This window comes from Larus michahellis, chromosome 9 (assembly GCF_964199755.1).
Source record: "Larus michahellis chromosome 9, bLarMic1.1, whole genome shotgun sequence".
Taxonomy (NCBI): Eukaryota; Metazoa; Chordata; class Aves; order Charadriiformes; family Laridae; genus Larus; species Larus michahellis.
The window spans coordinates 13,993,033-14,017,556 of NC_133904.1; the positions used below are offsets into that span (position 1 = coordinate 13,993,033).

The window sequence follows — 24,524 nt, forward strand, 5'->3', positions numbered from 1 at the left end:
AAACACATACTCTGCGTTTTCCAATGCATTCCTGGGTATGGTGATGAGGATCTGGAAAGAAAACATCCCATGTTAGCTGTGATCCTTCTGAGCAGGAAAACACAACCTGAATTCTGGCCTCCTCAATGCAGAAGGAGCTCAGATAGAGCCTCAGGTACTTCCGAGGACTGCTCGCCCTCAGTTGCTCTGGCTCACCTTGGGTATTTCCAGAAGATATTGCAGAACCGATTTTATGGTAGATCTGGATTTCACCCTAGATTTTTGCAGGACAAATGATCTAAGAAACCATATGGTGCAAAAAGTAAATGCCAAAAAGAAAACCCCAGAAAAAAAGCTACCATTAAAAGTACCTAACTCATGGGAAAAACAACTATATACATGTTCTCAATACGTAAAATACAATTTATTGTATTTAGGCCATTCATAAGTATCAACACAATGTAGTATGTTTGAAACAAACATCTTACCAATAAATACTATCTAAACATTAATATTAATCTTTTGATCAAACGTGTACAGTGTATTGACTCAGTATTGCACAGTGAGCTCTATATGACATTTCCATAGTGCATTCAGTTTGTCACAGGGAGAGGTTGCCACAAATATTGCAAAGCATCAGAGTTGACTTTTCTAAGTCAAAACAGCTGAACTACTTCAATTAGGGACTGAAGGCTGGTACAAATGTCAGCCTCCTAGATTAATGGGTTATGGATTCATGGAACCTAATGTTTTCATGAATGAGGAGACTCTGTTTCTAGTACAGTTTTTATAGAATTGTAAAAAAAAAAAACAAAACCCTTTCAAACACAATGAGGATATTATCATCAAACTTAGGTGAACAGCCAATCCCAGTGATACAGTGATCAGCTCACTCCAGTGAGCTTGTTTTCTCTTTTTTCAATCTGAATATAAATCATATCTTTGATCTTTGCAGCAATGTATCTCACCACTTGCATTCCAAAGGCCAGACCCCACAAGCCCCCAGCTTTAACTCCAGCGCTTTGCTCCCTCCGTGCCTCTGCTCAGGTCAGACTCGGTGCCTGTCAGAGTGAGCAGACGTCACACACTCTAGTCTCAATAGTTTTCAACTTATAAATACAGATATAATTTCCCAACAGGCCTATAATTAACTGTATCTCAGCTTTATCTGGTCAAGTCATAATTCTACAGCATCAGCTTGGCATGGGGGTAGTCCTGCCAGTTTGTACTGCGTTACCGTGCTGACACAGAGGGCTGGGTGCTGCCCGCAACGTGGCCGGCTGTACCGCTTCCCTGAAACCCAGCGGCTCCTGGGTCAGACGGGCTTGCGGGCTCCGCTGAGCACAGTATCAAAAGCTGGCAGGACTGCGGCCCACAGCAGGTTTTCAACAGCTCGCTGTTGTTCATTCTCAAGTCCAACTACAACAGAGCTATGTCCACGCCCGTAAGGACCATACGATTTGGCTTGTAAGGTCTGACCTGCGTTTGCATGAACTTCTGCTGCTCTGAAACTGCAGGACCTTAAAACGGGCATATACCGCCTTAACATACATTTAAGCTACATCGCCCTGCCGAAGTGGTGTGAACTGCTCAAAGTGCAAATAAGAATCATGACCATAGAATGACTGTGACTGACTTGGAAAAGATTCGACCATCAGTCCAACGGTGCTTAGTGCTTAGCGTGTAGTATCCCTTAGTGCTTAGCATGTAGTATTCCTTTAAGTAAAAGAAAATTCACTCACCAAGTGATACAATTAAAAATTTCTAAGAAACTACTGGTTAAGTATTACCTCATGATTATGTAAATCATGTTTATATCCCTCATCTTTGCAGTTTATCATTTTGTATATATTTAGATTCTTTATATTCAGGTAACAGAGATGAAATACTTACTTCTATTTAAAAAGACGGTAGGAAAAACCAGGGATTGAAAGGATTCATTTTTTGTACAAAAAATACATTTTTATGACAACAGCCGGTACCTTCACAGTAGGTCCTTTGCTCCTCCACTTACTACCAAGGTTCAGTCATCCATAATGCCATCATAAAGTATCAGAATTGTTTTTCTTTCCACTTTCCAACACCAAAATAATGCACTACAACGGAATGTTTCCAAAGTCTTATGCTACATCCTGATAAAATCAGGAATCTTTTTTTTCTTTTCTTTTTTTTTGTTTTTTTACTTTAAAAAGGAACTCAATTCATGCAAATAAATACATAATATGCACCGAAATACTCAATTCTATGATACAGGTGACTTCAGAGAAAAGTCCCTTTATAATCATCTAGACTAGTTCTAATAAAAGAAGATAGTTTCAAAACAGAACTAAAACCATTTCATTTTACTACATGTTGATGTTTGCTATGTGTTCAAGCAGATTACATTTTCTACCTAGCTGTGTTAATCTGTGGGCTGTGTCACTCTTCTGTAGTGTAGCAAATATTTGATTTTGAGGGGTGGCTTTTTTTATGCAGTTGTTGTAATCCAGAGCATCTGTCTTCCTTTGATTCTGTGTACAGGATCTCAGGTCAAGCCCAGATCTGCAGAGAGAGAGTTGAACAATCATTTATGACATTGACTATTCTATCAAAGGTTTAATTAAAGTTTGGCAAGGCAGTCAGATTAGTGGTACAGTGTACCAGCAGCAATATTATTTAACCCCTAAGTTCAAAATTCCCGTAACAGTTTGGCTAGCACTTCGTAAGGACTTTTTTTCGTATTTGAATTTTCTGTTCATGTTCTACACTGTGGTTTTATATCCTCGTTCAGCCCTCTAGAGCCAATTTTCCTGTAACAACCCTTCCCTTTTGCCCCCTTTTTTTAAACAATCAAACAAACATGGAAAGAAGCACCTGAGGCACGTACTCCCAGCACTTACTCGGAGAGTGTGGTCCCAGGAGCCCGAGCAGAACGCCGTCCCGTCGGGAGAGACCCGCAAGGTGCTGACACGATTTTCATGTCCAAACAGGATGGATACACGGGAGCCTTTCAGCACATCCCAGACATTTATGGTGTAATCATTATAGCCTGCAAACAGTAGGCGACCTGCAAAGAGAATGAGGTTTTGCAAAGTGAGGGTTTGAGGAGGGAACACGTCTTGACTGCAGGAAGGCCCTTCTGCGGGACGTTCCTCACCCAGTGAGCCACAACCCAGCTTTCCCGTGCCACCCTCTGCAGACAGCCAGCCCTGACCGCTGCAGCCCCCCTGCTAGCTGTGCTCCTGTCAGACACCCCTGCTCCACTAAACACTGAACCAATTAAAACGTATTAGTTAAAAACATAGTTCAAATTGAGTTAAATTATATAGAATCTGTTCAGTCATTAGAGATGGGAGATGACCCATCCGATCTAGTTAAAGATGTCCCTGCTTACTGCAGGGGGGTTGGATTAGATGACCTTTAAAGATCCCTTCCAACCCAACACATTCCATGATTCTATGACTCCAGATCATGACAGACTGAAGAGCACTTCATCAGCTAATGCAGGGTAAATAGTATTTTACTCAGACTTTATGCAAGAAGTCGAATACAAATTGTTGAATGATTAGTGGACAACTTTGTAAGTGATTCACTGTCCCCAACAGGACAAGCTGCTGTGCTTGTGACCATGACAGAGACCTTTGTCCCTCTGTCCCGAGCGCAGGGCAGTTCACCACCCTCTCATCCCCACGCAGGCGACTTGAGGAGCTTCGCATTTGTTCTGGGGCAGGAGAGAGAAGACTTGAGCTCATGTCTCCAGATCTGTAGTTAGAAAGGGTAACGTCTCTGTCTTCATGCTCCTCTAACATACTTTTCCTATCTATTAATCATTTATTATCCTTTTATAAACTATTTATGTAAGTGCGCTTAATAGTCTAGTTACATTTCATGTTTCCTTTGAAATGTTTTTAATCATTATTGTGAAATTCTAGCCCAGCTGTAGTTAATGGCAAAATATTTCCTGCCTTCAGCAGGGCCAGGAAAATACTTTTCATTGCTGCAACGAAGCAACAGCCAGCTAGGTTATTTAAAGAGTAATTATTTTTACAGAGGCAAAAAAAAGCTTCCATGCATTAAGTGTTTCTTTTGGTACTTAGTATTACTTTCGATAATTTTTAATACAAGTGCTTTATAAGATTAAACTGGCAAAATTTTACAGTTCCCCTCAAATCCCAACACTAGGATAACCTCCAAAGTCCAGGTCTCACCGCTGAGAGAGAAGTCCACACTGGATGCTCCAAAAATGATGCTCTCTTTGGAATAAATTGCGACTTCTCTGTCTGCACGAAGGTCATACAAACGACACTGGATTAAAACAAAACCAACACACGTGTCTCAGTAAAGGCTGGAGTCAACAGCTATAGCTTTCATTGAAAAAACGGAAGCGGGAAAGATTGCAGCCTAACTGGCATCACGGGAAGAGGCTGCTCGGCTTCTTCTGCCATTTCTGCCTGCTGGAACTAGGACTCCTTTGGAGTCTAACAGGGATCTCAGCAACGCAAGGCTGTTTCATATAAATTGAGTGAAGAACTTGCCTTTCCAAACTGCTTCTCTAAGCCTCCAGCCTGTCCTGCTATAAAGAGACGAGTGGTGGGCTTTGGACCATGGCTACCCACTGAAGGTCCCTCCACCCTCTTGCTTCCCCACTCTGGTTTCTTACATATTAGGGCACCCTGCTGCTGGGGAGGTGCATGGGGAGACAGTCTCTAAAGACAACAGTTTAGCCTCAGCTGGAGCCTGGGAGACAGAGGATTACAGCTCTGGTCATCTTTGAGAACACGGACCACAGGGCACGGTGCTCAGACAGTCCCTTGTCACAAGGAAGCCTAGATGGTAGTCCTTGCTCTGAGTAAGGCGGGACTGCAAACAGCCCCTTGCCCTTCTGCAAGGCCTCTCTGTCTGAAAAGCCTACGTGAAAATAATTCAAGTGAAATAATACATTTTTATACAGATCTTTGGTTTTCATTTCTCATGGAAAATCCCCAATCACCTCTGCAACCTGCACTTCCTGTTTTTATCATTTGCCAGCGAACTTAGGCTTGTTTAACATGGAAATAATGTATAGACAGACCAGGCTTCATTGCCATGCAGAAAGGCAGTCTCTTAGCCCTGAAATCCAAATGCACTTCTGAAACTATTTGAACTGAAAACCTTCCTCAGTAAGTCAAGTTTAAGCAAACACTGGCAGGATGGGTTTGCTAATATTAAGACTTTACTCAAGAAAAATGGCTGGTATTCAAGCCTGCACATAAAGGATAGGCTGTTTCACTCGCAGGGCGGTGGGGAGCTGCCAGGTGTGTGAAGTCCAGGTCTCCCAGTGCTCCCCACTGATGAATAATCCCATCAGACTGTCCTGACAGGGAGTCGGGGTCACCGCAGGTGACAGCACTGCCATGTGAGCACGCTTTTATGGCTTCCCTCCAGACAGTCAGGATTATCTGCTCCTTGAAATCCCTAAGCATATAAATCAGGTCAAGGATACCAGCCAGTGTATCGGTCCCTAACGCTGAAAATACCAACCTCTTCGTTTAAAGAATGAAGTAAATGGAAACTGCCAAAAACCTCTGTCAAAAGTGCAGAGATGGAATTTCCCATTCTCCTGCTTAAGTCAGGGGTGTCAGGAATAGTTAAGAGAGAAAAACCTCGTCAAATAAATTAGTAAGCACAGCAGCCTAGAGCCTGGGGTACTGGGCATAGAGTGCTCTCATTGGAGTTTAATGATGGACAATTTCTCCATCTCATTCCCTCAGCACCTCAGGTGCTCACAGTACCACATCTGAATGTGTGGAGAGGCACTGGGTTCACCACAGAACTAGAGGTATTAATTTATAATCACAGCTTTTAAGACCTAAAAGCAGCGTACACTCTCTCCAGAAGAGCCTTGGAAGGTCTCCACATCCAGTGAAGACAAAGGGAATGTTTCTATTGAATTTAGCTAGTATCGGAGCAGACCCAAAATACGCTCTGAGGGCAGAGGACTTTAGAAAGAGTCTCCACCCTCATGCAACTCAGTGTGATGTTTGAATAAACAGGAGAAACAAGGTCCCAGGTGCCTCCCAAATGTCTGCTCTTGAGTTACACTTAACTGCCAGCTCAGTCCCTGCAGGGCTGTGGTACAGGTGGAGCCTGGTCCCCCACGGGGACTTACCAGCTGCAGTGAGAGCCACCAGCATCACTCAGGGGCCCAAAGGCACCAGGAGGTAAGTGGCATTTTGCATACAATGTGTTGACCAAGATTACCTGTCAATACATACTGTGCCCCTCCTAGCAGCTTGCTCAGAGATAAAGTAAGAGCTATTGTATCATCTAGGGTGTCCTGGATGCGGTGACTCACCGCAGTGAAGAGTGTTGGCACTGAGTCAGGGTGACAGGGAGGAGATGTACGTGGCCAAGGCCACCCTGGGGCCAGGGAGGCCAGCTGACCGGGGCTGCCCAGCTCCCCGCTCAGCCCACCGCTCCTCTGCTTGCCGGGACATGCACATTCATGTATGGGCTCCCTTCATGCCCCTGCGCTGGCTGCTCCTTTGGACACAACGTGCAGCATTTCATCTGGTTCCTCCCATGTTGTGACCAACAACTATATGAACACAAATCTCTTCCAGTAAGGCAACTAATTTTGATCATGACACTTCAAAACATGGAAAGTCTGAAATGAATATTTGGACAGTACCTCATGTAGAAAAGTTTGCAGAGGTGACCTACAAAGTGTTTCTACATTTTCCCTATAGCATTATATATAGTATTTAATATATATTATATTATACCATTATTATTTCTGCAATTTTGGTATCACAGTCCCAGTTTAGTCACTTAAAGTCCTCTGTGGATGTGACCTAGTCTTTCTGGAAAATCTGACTTGGGAAGTAACAGAACTTCCCTAAATTAAGTTGCTGAATTAACATACCGTGGCATCGTCTGAACCAGAGGCAAAGGCATCTCCACTTGGGTAATATCTGTGCATAAGTAAAAAAAGACCAGAACACATTACATTACTTGGATGAGGTCAGACTTCAAAAATAGAACCAGCGCATTGCTCAACATCGCAAGTGTGTCCTCTCCCAGAAACATACTGACCTGACACTGTTGATATCTGAATCATGGGTCTCAAATGACTGGATGCACTGACCAGACCGCATATCCCAAACCATGGCTTTCTTGTCACATCCCTAATAAGACAAAAAAATTCACTGTGGAAATGGTGACATTCACCCCTCACGTGCTTCGTACACATCATCAAGCCCAGCTACATTCCAAGGTTCTGAACATTGCAGCTCTGAGGGGATTTAACAGCAAAGCAGCCGCAGAACTGGCTGCTCTGGGACCCCCACACCTGCTGCAGTTGCAGTTAGGGCTGGAGCCTCGGCAGTGCTGCAGACCAGCACGGTGGGGTGCAGACGGGCCGGGGGTGTTTGGGTAGGCGGTCCCGTACTCACCGGCACACACAGCCCTGCTCTGCCGCTACTGCCACCGTACCGGTGTCTGCAGTACCACCATGCCACAGTGCTGCATAACTGACTCACTCCCTTACCGCTTAACAGGCTCAATATAAAAAATTAATAACCAGCATTTAAAGTTTTATAACTAATTCTTTTCATACACTGAAATAGAAAATGAAATAAGTGCATCTGGAGGGTCTCTCACCCAGCCTCCCACCAGAGTTAACCCCTGCACCCATGCGCTCAATGGCATGGTTGGGATGAGAAAAGAAGCACAACAGCACTTCCTCTCATTGCCAAGCTCTAACCTGCCCTTCCGAGCTGTGCTTTGAAAAGCTCGTTGAAGACTGCGAGGTGCTCAGCACCCCGAATGCTCTGGGCAAGGGGCTCAGCCCACGTGGGCTGCATCACCCTTGGGGCAGGAATCATCTCATAGCTGCAGGGCCATGCCTTCAGCTGCAATGTCTCGCTGCTGTCACAATCGCGGTGATAGGAAAAAGAACACAGACTTTTCTTGTAGGAGTGATGGGAGATTTGAATAAATACACCCCTGCTGAGGGGCAGGCCGTAGGCAGGCTCCGCTCTGGGGGGCTCAGCCTCTCTAAGGCTGCGTGGGAAGCAGAGGGCAGGCCAGGCGGATGCTGCTTCTGCCGAGCTAGCGTGTCCTGCCCAGCAGATCATGCCACACATGTTATTTATTTTCACGCAAATATGATTGCTAATTAAATTAAACAGTCTTTTCACAATTCACATATTTCTCTCTCTTTTTTTTTTTAAATTCTCTTGTTAAGATGAAATCCCTTCTTCTTTTTTTACTAACGATGTCATTATTTAAAAGAGGTAATATTTCTTTGTTCTGACTTGTGGTTTCTGCACAGGGGAAGCCAAACAGGATCAAGAACATTTTGGACTCAGCATATTTCCCTCTCAAGCCCCGCCACAGCCCAAGCCCAGCCCTTCGTATTGCTTCCATGTGCACTGTTCTTACTGACCTCTCTGGGAGTTTGGGGGCAAGACCAATCTGACAAGCTGGTGCTTTGACTCCTAAGGTTTTGAAGGAGAAACCAGCAACCACCTGCAGAGAGATGGGCCCCCTGAGGGCTATCCCACTCGCCCCAAGGAGCAGCGCTCAGAAGGCACAGAGCACAGCAGCCTGGGATGCAGCCCTGAGCTCAGCCAGGAGGGTTGGGATGTTCAGTGAAGCTGTGAAATGTAACAGCACCCAGTCTACACGCTGATGTATTGGCATTGCTTATTCCAGCTCGAGGTTACTGTTTTACACAGGCACAATACACAGGGAGTCTCTCTGTGCCACCATACCTTCAGGTTGCATTGTTTTGGCTATACCTGCATTGACACGGTATCAGACAGATCTTCACTGAAGTGGTATTTTGCATGTGATGAATTAAGCGAGTCCCTGTAAGCATGGACATGCCCAAGCTGCTATATCGACACAAGTATGACATATTCTCCTAGCAGTACCATAGCTGCTTGCGATTCTTTGCCCTATAATAAGCTGAGCTGTTCCCAGGGAGAACGAATCTATCCTTTCTGGGAAGCAAGCTCGGTGACAGGAAAGCCCGGGAGGAGTAATGCACTCGGATGGAATTAGCTTTCAGTCACGCTTTGGAGCAGCTGTGCAGGCAAACTGGGCCAGTGTGCTGGGCTCTGCTCCTGGTGGGCCAGCCAAACTTGACAATAAAGCCGTAACTGAGGAGGTCCAGGTTTATTGTGTAGAGATGGGACCATGACTCCGAGCACAAGTGGAATCTCCTAATCCATGGTCAGCACCCTTTGGCACAAGGGCCATTTACATCAGCAAGCACAAGAGCAGCCCTGAGCCAGCGCTGGTGGGGCTCCAAAACCAGGTACCTTCTGCAAAGTTATGGTAGCAACCTGCTCCAGTAAGAGAGGTCTTCTCTCAGCTCCTGCCAGCTCCCACCTGCACACTCAATTTCGGATGTGGGAAAGACCAGGGCCATCTCAAAAAGGAGCTGAGCCCCATCCCACACACCTTTATGCCTTGCCTGCCTCACTGCCAGGCTGTGTGCCAATGGCTCAGCTGCCTGGGAACGGTGATCCCTCAAGCAGCAGGACAATATTTGGAAGATGCCCTGGGTACTCCCAGCAAGGTTTGTATGTTCCTCTGGGCCAGGACAGGGAGCGGGCAGCGTTCGACTGACGAAGGGGCTTTAAATGCCTCTGGTACCACTGGAAGGCACAGGGGACACAGCAACAGCTGAAGATGTGGCCACACCTCATCTCCCTGCTCCAACTTGTAGGAGAGTTTAGCCAGCGCCCAAGCTACCCCTTAGCTTCTCGGGAGCGGTTGAGGGACTTAGAGGCACGCACGTTATTTGCAGCCCCACTTCGATGCCCAGAGCAGGCCCCTGGCACACCCCGTCTGGCTCCAGAGAGCTGGGCAGGAGACATGAGCCAAATGTGGGAAGTCATCTGCTGTGACAAGCTCCTATCCACAGGGGCTCACACCTCCGCTGCGGTACGAACCCGCTGCTCTAACTCTGAGCCTTTCCCTTCCCGGGAGAGGCGTTGTTTTGATCTCGGGCTGGATTGCTTTGGTGTGGGGTGGAATTTGCTAAGTAAGCAGAACTGCAGTCAGGCTGGCTGGGTGGGTTTGACCCCACAGTCAGAGGTTTAATTTGCTCCAGCTTGGAAAATGTGCTTGCAATGAGTGGATTGCACTAAGGCTTCCAACACATACTCCAGCACTCTCTCAATATGATCACGAGTCTCCTGCTTTGCTGCCTTTTCCCTTCCACATTCATTAATTTTATATTATGGTAGGAATCTCCTGCTTACCCCAGAGACAAATGTATTTCCCGTTTCAGAAGGGGCCAGGTCCAGGCACAGGACATCAGCTCCATGGCCATGGAAACTCTGTAGAAGCTGCCCGCTCTCAACATCCCACAGAGCACAAGTTCCGTCTCCACTTGCTGTCAGGATCTACAGGATGTGGCAAGAAGAGTCATGATAGAAAAATCAGCAGATGATCTTCAAGTTCACAGAGATACAACTGACATCCTATATGTACACCAAGGACAGCTTTGATTTAATGAAATATTATGCAATAAATCAAAGCCATAAAACCAATGTGTATCTATGCATAGTTTATGTTTTCCACTTTTAAGGAAAGACATTAGACTGGAAAGGAGAGCTGTATTGACACAGCTATACCTACACCGTGTTTCAATAACGGTCGGGTTTGTGCAGTGGGGTTTGGAGACCTGATGGCAATAAGGGTCTGACGGCATTTCCATATATTCCAAAAAGAAGGCAGAGTCAGACTGGTATTCCTGTCTGCCCCTCTATTTAACCCTATCCATATTTAGGCTGCTGGAATTCAACCCGGGTAAAGAGAAAAACTGTTGGAGTTAAGTATACCTGTTTAACTTTCTAAATTTTTTTCTGCTTGAAATAGCCAGGTTACACCCAATTAATTGGGCTTAAGACATGGATTTTCTGAAAGGGGAGTAAGCCTGTCTAGACAGTTGTTTGGTAAGTCCATCACCTCTCACTTGTCCAAAACCACTTGTGTGTGAAAGGGCTTGAACATACACTGACTGAACATAGCTCACGGCTTCCCTCATCTGCTACAGTGCTTGTAGAAAGCACATGTGATCAGGGCTTGTTATTGTGGCTAAATCCTGATGCTGCTCAATTGTTCAAAATTTCCCCTTGGCACCCGAAGCTGTTATGCAGTCACAAATTCTGTAGGTTGCAAGAGTCCCTGTGCACCGGCATGGAAGGGGGCAAGGGTGAATTCGGGAGGGCTCAGTCTTGCACACAGGGTTTTCTCAAGGCCAGTGAGAAAACTCAAGGGATCACAGTGGGTAGTTAGAAGTTAAAAAGAATATACTCTTCAAGAAGAAAATGATCACACAATCATGAAACCATTCACAGAGTTGCATAAAGGTTAAACACTGAACATGTTTGACAGATGCTCCAAAAACTCCTCCCATAAACAGAGGTCTGCAAAGCTGCAGAACAGACTGTTCCAAAGCCTCCAGCAGAGAGACACTAATACTCTGAGATGATAATAGCAGAAAAAAGTCCTGACTTGTCTTTCTGGCCAGCTTTTGAGCTTAGATCAATGAACGTCTCTGTTCTGTGGAATATTTGTACTTGGCTGAGGAATGAGGACTTTCAGCTCTGAGGATTTGCTCTTGTAATAACGTGTAAGAAAGATATGAAGGGAACAGGAGAAGCTAAAAGTGTAAGGGAAGGGTCTATTGGCAACCCAGAGCTCCAGCTAATGCATAAAGAGAAATCATAGAATCGCTTAGGCTGGAAGGGACCTTTCAGGTCATCTAGTCCAACCATCAACCTAACTCTGACAAAACCCATCACTAAATCGTATCTCTAAGCACTCTGTCTACCTGTCTTTTAAATACCTCACAAATGTTATGGAACCAACTCCAAAAATCCCAGACCAGAAGGGAATTAACAATCTTTGCTATCGGACTCTAGCTCGCTGCACGAGGCTGGATGGATGGGGATCCTCGCCTGGCGCCTGGTGGCAAGAGACAGCACTTGCATGGGGCAGGGGACAGCAGGGACACAGCCCCTGCTGCCAGGGGCACAGGCACCGGGGCCACCCTCACCTTTGCCTCTTCCACCATGGCCACGGGCCTCATCCTGCTTCTCAGCCCTGCCGCACTATGGCTGCCTGCCCTATGCACAACACTTGAGATCCCAATTAACTGTTGCTATTAATACACAGGGAGCGTTGTCACGTGGGGAGCATTATCACACCAAGGAGTGGCAGATACCTAATTTAGGAAGCGAAGCTCCCCGGCTCTCTGCGTACTGAGGCGGGGGAGGCTCTCTCTGGCAAGACTGATGTGGGGCACCGAGAAGGAGGTGCGTAGGTCGCCCAGCCCTGCAGCTCAGCGCTTGGCTTGGCCCAGGGTGGGAACGTGACGAGGAGCAAGGATGGGACCCCCTCTTTCTGCACCCACACAGCCTGAGAGTGGCTTTAATCAACGATGAACCACCCCCACATCTCCTCTTTTTCCATGGCGCTGCCAGATGCCCATAGGCACACAAACTCCTAAACTCCCACCCTGTCTTTCATTCCTCTGAGGGAAAACCAAGCTGTATTTTAAGCGAGCGGCCAAGGCAGAGCAGCAGCATCCACAGCACCGTGCAGTGGGTGCTGTGGGGGCACCGGGCTGGGGGACACCTCCGCCACGCACCCAGGCTGCTCCAGGACAGGTGCCATATCCCTCGGTGAGGCCAGCCGGGAGAGCAGAGCTGCTCCGCACATGGCTGGGAAAGCTCCTGCGCAGTGTACTTCTTGCTCCATGCACCCACAGTTACTGAGTAATTTTAATTCTGAAGCCATTATGTAAAAAGAAGAAGATAAGAAATCTGGGATTCTCCCCTACATAACAGTGTCCTAACAGAAGCCTGACCAACCCACTTGCTTCTATTTGTTTCAATAACATGTAGTGCTACAAATGATCACTTATAAGCCTATCATCACAAGAAAATTTCTTTTTAAAGTCTCCAGAAAAATCTCTGAATCACTGAACATAAAGCATCTAAATCCACCGTGGTATTATTTAACAATAGTAATACATCACCTTCAATATTAATGCAGTTTGCTGTATTTAATATGGAGAAAAAAACCCCAACTTTCCTTTCTTTTTTTATTACGAAAAATAAATAACTATTTTTCCTTTCATAGGATTTAATCACAATGCATATAGGTATGGAAAAGAAAAGAGAGTACTGGTTTTCTCTCTCATCAAAAACATGCCCCTTAATTTAGACTGCTCTAATTACGCCGGACTCCTGCGCAGTAAGGTCAGGGCTGAGCAAGCCTGAGCTCCGGGTACCTCCACCACTTGTTTCCATGGCAATGGACTTAAATTAGCACCTCAGAGTCATTACAGAAACCATAGAGCGACAAACAACAACATATTCTTGGGCATCTCATGTCCTGAAATAGAAGCAATGAGAGCTGATATTTCCTTCAGAAGAGCTCCAAATATCTGGACAAGGTATTGCCTTTCCAGCAGCTCTGCTGACACGGAGAGCAATGAAAATGCTCCCTTCTGCCACTTATTTTGCTGCAGAGCTTCAATCGAATTAAAAAAAACAGAGAGGACAAGGGGATTACCCTGGCTCCTTTCATCATCTTTCGTGTTCCTGGAGAATGAGATCTTTGAGATATTCGCTACAGAGGAAGGCTGGCCTGGTCTCAGAAGATCTGCATTTAGTTCCTGGCTTTGCCATCGTCTCCCACTGTGTTCCAAGCCCCCGGCTGCGAGATGGGGATAGCGTCACTCCTTTCCCTCGAGGGAACACACCATTGCATTTACAGACAACAGGGCTGGCCCTGTGGGGCCATCCTCAGGCTCAAATATCTCACTTGGGACAAACGAAAAATATTAAGAATGAAAGCAAAAGCAAAGTTGGCTGAACATCCGGGACAAAGCAGGCAAACAACACAGTCTCCGTTGGCTGGCAACCTGGTCTTAGCCAAACTGGGTTTTAAACTACTTGTATTAGTTTGAGCTCCTAAAAGCACAAGCCAGCAGAGACGCTGTGAGCAGAGGACACACAGGTACCAGCGAGCTCCCTCTGCAGAAGCGACAGGCCTTTGCAAGGTGCAGGCAGGACAGCCTGGCCACGGGCTGTGACATGCATTTCCTTACAGCAGCTTTTGCAGCACCTCCATTGCCCCCAGCGAGGGTTTTCCAGCAGCCCCGGCGTGGGGCAGGACATGGCCCTGGGCGCCCCAGGTGCAAGGAAGGTTACTGGCACGGCGTACGAGTGCAGCTCATGTTAGGTGTCGCTGGAGGGTGAGCAGCGGGTAGGGAATGCATTTACCTGCATGTCTGAGTTAGTGAAGCTGCAGGCAGACAAGTAGTTTGTGTGCATTGCAACCGATTTCTTCTTTGCAGCCATATTTTCATTTTTGTCAAATGTCAGAGGGTACACAGAACACTTGTTGTCCAGGCCACTAAAGAGAGTAATAATAGCAATAACAGAGAGGAGAACTGGTTAAAACTGCAACGACAAAAGGCGAGTGGTGATAAGAAGGAAACCACCTGTCGGTGCTGCGCTGCCAACCCTTACAAGTACCGACTTCCCTGTATTGTGCTGCCCGGGATCTCCCCGTACAGGGAAGCCCCAGCTGCCTCACCAGCCCGGCTACTTTACAGAACTTGAACAGCTGCGCCTCAGTATTTTTTACCCTCATCGAGTTTATAAATGGCACTGAATGAAACCTCACGAAAGTATAAACTGGGAGGTGACATAGCAGTCACCTCAGGGTTAATGTTTCACATACAGTCAAGCTGCCACATTTCTGTTGACATCTGTCATTGAGAGGATCAGTATTTAAGCATCATTATTTATCTACCTTAATAAATTTGACCCAACTCCTATGGAAGAGACGGTATAGCAAGCAGTGGGTATGAAGACAGGGCTTTTAGAAGAGTTTGGAAAAAAGGCAACACTGACTTCTGTAGCTGGCGTGTCCCTCCTGAACACCAGTTGCACCAGTTAAGCTGTGTCTTTTCTAAAGGTCTGATTTGTGTCTGGCCCTTTTCTAGAGCCGTAGGAGGTCAGCCCTGTCCTGGTCCCTGGGATCCCGGCACACCACCAGGTGCTGGTCCTGTGTCTTATATTACATGCACGGCACTTACCCGACAGCACAACAGAACTACAGAATTAGGTAGTGCAATGCGTATATGCCCTTCCTGTCTCTCTTACAAGTGTGAAGACAGAGCTTTCTTGTCATTCGTTGAGTTTTAGTCAAAAACATACAGTTTCCGGATCCCCTCTCCACACACATTTCTGGAGTCTGCCTGTCTGTCTCAGTCTGCTGCTTTCTAGACTTGCAAGCTGCACAGTAAAGTCTCCCTTTGTTCCTTTCTCTCACCCCAAGCTTGTTTTGTCTGTCTGATCCACCCAGTCCTTTTTTAAAAGATGTTTTGCCAACATCTCATCTCTTTATTTATCTATATGCATAAACTCCATTTTTTCAAACCTGAGCCCTCAGAAAACTTGGAGAAGATTATCAAGGATGGGGTTACTTCTCCCCACCCCACTTGGCAAGTGCTATTCATGTGCTGGTAATCATTAATGACTAACCTTCTGTACATCATAGGAGAAAGAGTGCAAAGTAAGAACAGGGTTAAAACCACTCTCCCTTAGAAGATATATCCAACACACACAACTAAACTGGAACAGGGAACTTGCATGCATGTAGAATTCCTAACCCGTGATATAAACGCTGAAAGAGGATTATTTTCCATGCTTACACAACAAATGTTATTCCACTGAAGTCAGTGGAGATAATGCATACAAGCCATTATGGGAACAGAATCAGAGGCACTGAATGCAGTCCTTCTACCCGCAATTAAGGCATGCAAACTTCTAGCTGTCAGCATCTGAAGGCATCAGGTCACCACAACAAACGAAGCTTCTCTGTGTAAGCAGCTTTGGAAACTGGGAACTTACCCACAAGCAATGGCACATCCAGATGGGGCATACGCACACGCCATCACCCAGGTACACGGCATCGTCACTGCATGTTCCTGAAACACAGCATCTCTTTAAATGGGGATGTCACTGTTTCTCTAATCGGTGTAAGGAAAACAGTGTAGAGTAGTAAGTTCAGTATTTCTGTGGGACATCCTTAGGGTCAGTGAAAGATATAGGTGTTTCCCCCAGCCATAACTCAAAATCTATAACTCAAAGGGCTGGGACAACTCTTACTGCAGAACACGGCAGAGCAGCAGGAGAATGGCTAGCCCCTCCCTGACACTTCCCACCTTATTCATGAGCCCCAAACAGATCATACAGCATGTTTTATTTGGGTTACTCGGTGCTGTAAAAGGTCCCCACTGCTGCCCGTGTAAAAGTGAGTTACAAACAAGGTATTTTTTCCCAGCTGTGTGAAGCAGGGTGCTGCGAGGCAGCCCTGGCAGGGCTTGGAGGAGCAGCGGCACCATTTCACAGTGAACACCACAGCTGAAGGATCCCGGGTGATCACATAGGGCACCCAGTACGGGGGTTACCCAGGGAGGGCCTCTGTTTTGCTGTCTGGGTTTTGTCCCCAGCAGGGAGCCCTCTCTGTCAGCGAAGATGCTGGATCCTGCTGGAGACCACAATAAACCCCAGTGCCCTGATGGGGACTTTGCTCAGAGACACGTCAAGGGAGATGGTTTACTCTGGGCCCCTTGGTTTGAGGTGCTGGTGGAGGTCTACACGTCATCCCATCATCCCGCTGCCTCTTGTGACACCTGTGAGCCCTTCAGCCCTCCATCTTATCCCACCGTCATTTGCCCTGTGCACAGAAATACGACTTTTGTGGAAGTTTCACTTACCTTGTTGGTAGTGAAGGAATCCCACACGATCACCTTCCCATCCTGAATGAAAGCACACAGAGAGAGAAACTGAGGCCTTCTAGAGACATGGCTGTCAGTCTACTTCCCAGATTTGGGGAAAACTCTGCTGCTCATTTCCATCCCCCCAGTCTGCTATGTCATGACATTTTTGTCTCCGTTTTAACAACAGCACAATGGTCACAACGAAGCACTAAGGAGAGGCTCCTCAGTAGTGTGTTATGTCTTTTACCAGAAGAAAAGCACATCTCCTCCTCACCGAGATGACCAATGTCGTCTCAGAAGATGGAATTATTTATTTATTTATTTCCCTTCCCTTTTAGCGGGTTTATGAGAACTCTTGTCACTTGCAGCACACGCCATGGACAGGACCACCTCCTCAGGAATCTGCCACTAGTGAGCCCTCACTTGCCTCCTTTCAGCCACAATGTGTTTCTCCCAGCCTGTAATCACCACCTGCAAAAGGGTCACCTCTCCCAGGTCGTATCTGTCAGTGGCTCAGTACGGAACCTTGCAAATACAAGAGGTGACCTGTGCTACAAATCACTCGCCAAGCTGGCGGCACTCATGGGCACTATTTAGGGACATTGCACTGTTTATTCATCTTCACTTTCCTGTCTTTTCCTGGTTTTCCCTTTACTGCTCACTACGCTTACTCAACCTTCAACTATCCATTGATACAATCTGCTAAATAGGCATTGTAAGAACCCTCCACAGAAAGCAACACAATCACTTTGTGTACGCCAGCTACACTCATGCCAGCTACTTTGCCTTATGCACATAATGCCCTGTATCGTGAAAGCAAAATGTTTATTTCTGAGCAACAATTAGTGCTGTACCTGGACTCATTGCAGTTCTTAAAATAGAGTAAAAAATGCATTACAACTTGCCCGTTCAGCTTTCTGATCTACACACTGGCATTTTAACCACTTTAAAAAATGTGACATTAATTATTTAAAACTATTCTCTTTGCTGAGATTACCATGAATGGTAAAAACTCACAGTAACTGAAGGTGGCTTGCAATGCAGATTGCCTATTTTTATCCCTCAAGTGAGACCCCTGACAGATTTCATATAGGTCAATGAACAGCTGTGAGACGCAACAAGCTCACTTGCTGCCATACTGGGCTCAGGACAAACCAGGGGATCTAGAAAGTAATTATCTCATTACCTCCTCCAACTCATGAGACTGGTCTTGAGCAGGTGTTAGGACTGTTTCTCAAAATGCCCAAGTAAATACAGTAATTTTGGCAGGATGTTTGAGGCTTTCAAGGTCACGTCAATCATACAGACTACAGAAAAAATTTCTGTGCACAGAAATCTCTAGAAGAATCAACATTTCTTCCCTTCTCCTGATTATTTTCTCCGAACACATAAACTGAAATCATTACTAAATGTTTTATCTGTAAAGAACAAGGAAATAAAAGTGGCCTCAGATGAATTCTATTTTCTACTGTAGTAGGGAATATGGGAAAAATCTGTATGACTGGACAAGAAATGTTTAGGGTATTATCCATAACAGGTGTAGCGATGATCAGAAGCTTGGATTTATGCTCTCTGAACAAATACATTGCCAGTGAACTGCTCTACGGGCATCTTTAAAACATTTACACTATACACAGTTATCATCTGCAAAGAGTGGCACGTAGCACAGCCAAAAGATTTGTACAGTGCCCAACAGTAGCTTTGAAAAATGTCTGCCCAGCAGCATACCTGGGAAGAGCTCACAATTCTTCTCTTGTCTTTGCACCAGTCCATACAGAGAACTTTATTTCCGTGGCCCTTCAGGGTCCTCCTGGTCTTCATCACAAACTGGCCCAGCGCCTCCACACGCTCTGCCACCTGATGAACTGCAAACAGCTGATGGTTAGAGAGCCCTGCACCAAAGCCCGGGCAAATCTCTATGTTTATGTGTAACGACACTTGGAGAAATTAATCTATGAAGTTTGAGTCTATGGTGCAAGCCAACAAACTCTGCTTCAGAGCTGGCAGGTGGTAAAACCAAGGTGGGTGGCGTATGAACATATTCACCAGATAAAGAAAAGGATGAGTTCACTCAGGGCTTGAGTTCCATGGCTGTAGCAGATAAAGCTCTTGCAGATCATTGCACCCAAGTGTAACTGGAAAACAGATTACCCCCTTGCCCCCTCTTCTTGGGAAATCCTCAATCTGACTGAGGCTTGAAGACTCCAGCCTAACACATGCCTCAAGGTACTCAGCAGAACTGAAGACTACTACTGGGTCTTGGAGGAAAAATCATACAAAAGAAGCGGGTAAGCATCAAACCTCTGAGGTTTCAATGGCAAAACACTTGTGCTGGATGTGAGACTCCCAGACACAGTCAGCTCTCGGCACCGCAGCGGTGGTGCAGTGTGATACAGGTACTAGCCACTGGCGCTGGAGACTGCCGTGCTGTACCATCCCTTCTGGTGGCCAGGGGAGCACTGAGGGCCAGGACACAGCTCTGAGTGAGCAGGGAAGCTTGGCGTTTCCTCTAAGAGTGCACTACCCAACTTCTCAACAGTGTCCATGGACATGGAGGACTTCACAGGTGGGTCAGCTTTTTCTTTTATGAGAAAGAGAAACAGAGGGGGCAGGCAAGCAACTTTCCTGAGTAGCATCCTCTGGTGGAGAAGTCAGTTCTTTCATACCTCATTTAATAGCAGTACATTCAGCTGATATTGTTAAAAACCCAACAAACTTACATTTCCAATTGTGCAAACTCACTTTGACAGAAAATTCATCCCACTGCAGCTGACACAACTAAAAGGTGTCTCATGTAACCCTGATGTCTCATGCTGGGGTCATCTGCACGTGTCTGGGAGAAAGCGTCATCTGAGGAAACCTATTTGCTCTGCTCCAGCATTGTTCATCCAGCCTGGAGCTGAGCAGGGCCATGATGTGTCTTGGCACCCTGTGGCAGCTCTGACACACTTCACACGCAGCATCAGGGAGGGTGGGAGTTGCTTCAAGTCTCACAGCAGAATAGGGGTCCTGGGGCAGGAGAATCTGGCACCAGAATTAAAAATGACTCTGTCTAGAGAAGAGCTAGTAGGATCCAGTGCTTCCCTGTGTTGTGTGTTTGTCCGTGTTGAAATCTGAGATGACCCAGCTGCTGTTAGCTAAGGGGGCAATGCCTGACTCAAACCTTTTGAAATAACTGCAGAATCTCACATGCTTTAATGAGCTGGTGGAAGAAATCTTAAGCTTTTCAATGCCATGCTGGAGGCTGAGCTCCACGTCCCACATGGCAGTGATTGCTCTGGAGCTGCATTGCTGCTTCACCCTTTGTCGCTTTTCCAGAGCTGCAAGAAAGCTCATGGGCTTGGAAGGGCTGTCACAGCCAGAGAGCAGGCATCCTTAACTTTGAGATCATTCCCTGGCACAGGGTCAGGGGAGCAATCTCTGCCTAGGGCAGAGACTAATTTCTAGTGGATTAGCTTTTCAAGAGTTGTCTTTCAAAACCACCAGCCCCACAGGCTGTGCCAGAATAATGTTCTCACCCGAAATCTCTGCTCGACCAGTCTCACCCAGCCAGGAGACAAGTGCTGTCCACCATTCCTGACAATTTGTCCATACCATCTCTAACAGGAGGTCAGAAGTGAGTTTCTGAGAGAGTACTATATCAAACCACTGAGCAAAAGAGACTTTTTCCCCTACTTTTGCCCATGGAAGTCTGCCAAATGATCCAATCAAATGACATGAAAACACGGGACAGGAGGTTATTATGGCAGCTGGAAAGATGCTTGTGTCCAGAACATATCTGAAAAAACAAACGTTTCACAGACAATGGGCAAAGCGTTTCCATTATGTCAATGCAGCCGAGACTCTGTGGAACTGCCTGGTTTAGCCCTCCTGATTCTCTGAGGACGCTTATCTCCGACCACAGCCATAATAATCCCGCACCCGCCTAGCACAGGTTTTAGAGTCAGATAATTATTTTGAAGCATTCTCCGATACTGTTTCAAGATAGTTGAAAATTATTCAGTGAGGCAAGTAGATCAGCTAAAGCCAATAAAGAGCTTGAGTTTCACAAAGGTCCAGATAGAACAGGCTATTTTCCTAAAACATAGCATTTGGCCTGAACGGGAGGTGTGGACTTGATGCAGATACTATTGAGTCTTTGATCTTTTCTGTGCTGGAAGTCAGTTGGTCCTAATGGTCTCTTCTGGCCTTAAAAATGTATGGATTGCATGAACAGAACAAACTGTTTTATCTACACCTAAAATTTTAAGCCATAGAATCGAATCCTTAAAATTGTAAGATTGCAAATCAAATGCACGTTTGGTATTTCCTTTTTCTATCCACATTTTTGAGAGCTGCTGTTCAAAACCAGTTGAACAAATAAGGGCAATCCTAGTTCAGCCAGCTGTTTGTTTTGGGAACCATAGAGGGAAAGTCATGGTCAGAGGAAAAAAATGCAAAAGATACAATTTTAGATTACGAAAGAAAAAAAACCCAAAACCCCAAAAACAGAATAGAGGCTTTATTCTGGAACTTACAACCTCTGCAGAAACAGTTCTTGGGGATAATTTAAGTACAAAAAAGCTCTGATACAGAATCGATTAAATAAAATATGAGGGCACATAGTCCTAGAGAAGCATAAGACTTTTGTCTTAGAAATCATGTCATGGCTGTGTAAACACAGCATTCTAATGTATGTTTACAGATTTGACGTATGACAAAGACATAAGTATCCCATGACTAACAATGACACGCACAGTTATAGTGTCTGCAATCACAGGTAAAACGCTTTGTAAGCAAAAATGGATTTAAGCCTATGCTTAAGAGGTCTGTGAAACAGAAGCCCCACTACTTCTGATACAGAAATTATACTGTAGTAATACAATGATCTATGGTAATATTTCTGTAATGAGGCCATCTCCATTTGTTTAATGATTCCTATTAATGGGACACTCATATAACATATGATTGCCTAATTTAGACAAGAAAATGCTCTATTTACTCCAGAAAAAATTCTTTTAGCCCTCCCCCACCTGAAATTTAAGAATGTTTGCCAGTGTCTTAGTCTTACAAAACACTAAGCTAAATCACTGGATACAGGCTCAGATTCCTTTTCAACATTTAAGCCATCAAAACACATGAAACAGAAGTTTTAATGACCCAGTATTATTTCTAATAAAGCAAGCGATATGATTTCAGGGGTATACAATAATTTACATGTTTTTTCTCAAAAAAAACCCCCAATCTACATTATATTATATAATTGTAATTGTAAAAATGAAATAAAAATAAAAGTATTTTTATATCTCAGGACAGGATTAACACCTATTTGAGAAGCTTCATAAAAAATAAGGTTAGCTTATTTTTTCCTGGGGGGATGGGGGGGGGGGCGTGGGGAGAGGGCAAGGTTGAAATCTGTTCATGTCAATTCTGTTACATTGACGACAGATCTTGAAACTGCAGCTGATAATGGTCAGTTACGCATTGACAGCTCCAGCATTGACGCACGCCGCACCTCTGAATCAGCACTGGGTCCCTGAAAGTTGTTTCCTTGGGTAAAGGAGCTGTTTTGGGAAACAACGTTCTTTTTTTAAGCCCTTCTACCTTGTGTGAAACCCTGGCCTCATTAAAGCAAATTCCCGTCAACTTCCGCAAGGCTGGGTTTAATCTTTGTTTCTGCCACTAAGATGTGCACTAAAACGAAGCAAATCAACCTCAGAATCCACTGAGGGGGGGATATTTCACCCTCCTTTCCCATCCCAGCCTCCACCAAAGGCAGGGCGCAAAGCCTTGAGCCCAGCCCGAGCCGGGCCAGAAGCACCCGCGGCCGGGGCCGATGCGGGGCCTCGGGGCGGTGCGGATGCCGGGGGGCTGCGGGGCCCCGGGGGGATGCGGGGCGTGGGTCCCCGGGCCCTGCCGGCACTGCGGGGCCGCGGCCGCCGCGGGAGGCCGGGCCGCCCGCCCTCCCCATCCGCTTCCCGTTCCCCCCGGGCGCGGAGCCGCCGCGCATTGTCCGAGCGGCGCGGCCCATGGCGGAGCAGGGCATCCCCACCGTCCCGACGCCGGGGGCGGGCGCGGGGGCGGCTCTCCCCGCGGGGTGCCTGCCCTTCCCGCGGGGTGCCTGCCCTCCCCGGCCTCCAGCTGCGCAGCGCCCGTGTCGGGGCGGCGGCAGCCCGTGCTCCCGTCCCCACTCACGCTCCACGTCGTGCAGCTTGGCCCGCTCCTCCTCCAGCTTGCCCTTCAGGCTCTCGGCCTCATTTTTCAGCGATGCCAAGGTCTCGTTCTCCTGCAGCCCCTCGGTTGCCATCTTTGCAAAGGAAGCGGGGAGAGAGAGGAGATGAGAGCGGCTAGGAGGAGGAGTTTGCTCGCCTGGCTCCCGGGGATGCTGCCGAGGCTCCTGCTGCCGCAGCAACGGCGCCGGAGCCGGCCCGGGCTCCCTCCCCTCCTGCGCTGACGTCCAGGGCCGGGCTGGATGCTCCTCCGGCACCTGACCGGGCTCCCTGCGGAAAAACACCCCCGAGAGCCGCCCGTGCGAGGCAGCACGGCAGGCTCAGCATCCCCGCCGGCCCCCGGGCCGGCAGCTGCCGCCAGCCTCACCCCCTGCCCTCCTCCTGCCCGCAGGCTCCCGCCAGCAGGTACATCCCAAGCCATTTTCACAGCCCAAAGGCTTCATTTCCCCAGAAATAACACGCAAAAAGGGTGTTTCTGCATTGTACCCAAACTTCTTTGTACCAGAAGTTGCACACCCTGTGGGGGAAGAAGAAAAGAAAAGTCATCGGTCACCCCAGTACGATTTTAAAATATCAGACTGGGAAGACAGATCCTGTCCAGGCTTAGGACATCCCAGCTCAGCTCCATCATTCCCTTTTCCCCCTGTGTGACTAGGTCAGAAGGTCTCTGGCCCAGCTCCTGTGCCAGCAGGACAGATGCAGGGCTGTGAACCATTCTATGCCTTGAATTCCTTATTTTTAAATTTTGTGTTATGAGGTTTTTTTTTCCTTTTCTTTTTCCCCTCAAACAAGCCTCCTTTTTCTCCTGCACACATATAAGCCCATTAGTGTCTGTGCCCTTCCCAGCCCTTGGAAAGGGACCAGTTCCCAAAACCCCAAAGGGAACAAAGAACCCTCCACTTTGGTGTTGGTATGAGCCCGGGGCACAGCTCCACGGCTCTGCAGGCCCTGCTCGGGGGCAGATGCTGTGTGCTGCTGACGTTTCCAGAGAAAATGCTGTGACACATGGCCTTGTGGCTTTTTGTTCCCTGGAAGGGGAGTTCCTTGAAAACGTCCTCTTCTTATTACAGTAATTGTCCTTGATCTACCCGGAGTAATTTTGCTCATATTGACTCCCATTGTCTCCCTTTAGCCAGAAAATAGACCATCCAACGGCCATTGTTCAACCTGGAGATGTGCCAAGATTGGAAAGGGAGATAAGAAAATAGGCGTTTGCAGCTGTTGTTTAGACTCAGGGCACATCCTGGACACAGCGTGGGTCTTGGAGAAAAGGTAAGTCCTTTCCCACACTGGGCTTAGCAGCAGTGTCACCGTCTGTCCGGGATGCCCGGGCAGAGCTGTGGAGCTCTTCACTGTCACCCTGGAGGCTGGATTCAGGCCCTGGTCCGGCCAAGTGCTCAAGGATTCTCTTAGTCAACGGGCCTGCAGGCAGGAGCTGGGTTATGTCCCTGGTGCGTCAAGCACAGTGGATGAATTTCCACTCTTCTCATTGTCCACAGAAACTGGTGTGACCCAACCCCACGAGCCTGATGGCCATGCAGGCAACCCTAAAC

At 46.9% G+C, this 24,524-nt stretch overlaps 1 protein-coding gene across 1 annotated transcript; it reads right to left on the reverse strand.

The window, feature by feature from the left end:
- Nucleotides 1-385: 385 nt before the first annotated feature.
- On the reverse strand, nt 386-23,350 carry GNB5 (G protein subunit beta 5). The gene is made up of 11 exons (XM_074600676.1): nt 22,937-23,350; nt 18,491-18,627; nt 16,760-16,801; nt 15,891-15,967; nt 14,253-14,385; nt 10,215-10,358; nt 7,033-7,124; nt 6,863-6,911; nt 4,167-4,263; nt 2,859-3,025; nt 386-2,520 (listed from the first exon to the last, which is right to left on the reverse strand). The coding sequence occupies exons 1-11, from the start codon at nt 23,046-23,048 to the stop codon at nt 2,509-2,511; spliced, it is 1,062 nt and encodes a 353-aa protein (XP_074456777.1). The 5' UTR covers nt 23,049-23,350; the 3' UTR covers nt 386-2,508.
- Nucleotides 23,351-24,524: the final 1,174 nt, after the last annotated feature.

Bases quoted from the DNA above. Each gene is read 5' to 3' on its own strand.
- GNB5 (XM_074600676.1), bottom strand. From the start codon at position 23,048: ATGGCAACCGAGGGGCTGCAGGAGAACGAGACCTTGGCATCGCTGAAA. The intron at 7,125-10,214 runs GTAAGCAGGAGA...TTGTCTTATTAG, and splicing joins GAAATACATTTGTCTCTGGG to GGATGTGACAAGAAAGCCAT. The intron at 3,026-4,166 runs GTGAGACCTGGA...TTCTCTTTGCAG, and splicing joins TGTGGACTTCTCTCTCAGCG to GTCGCCTACTGTTTGCAGGC.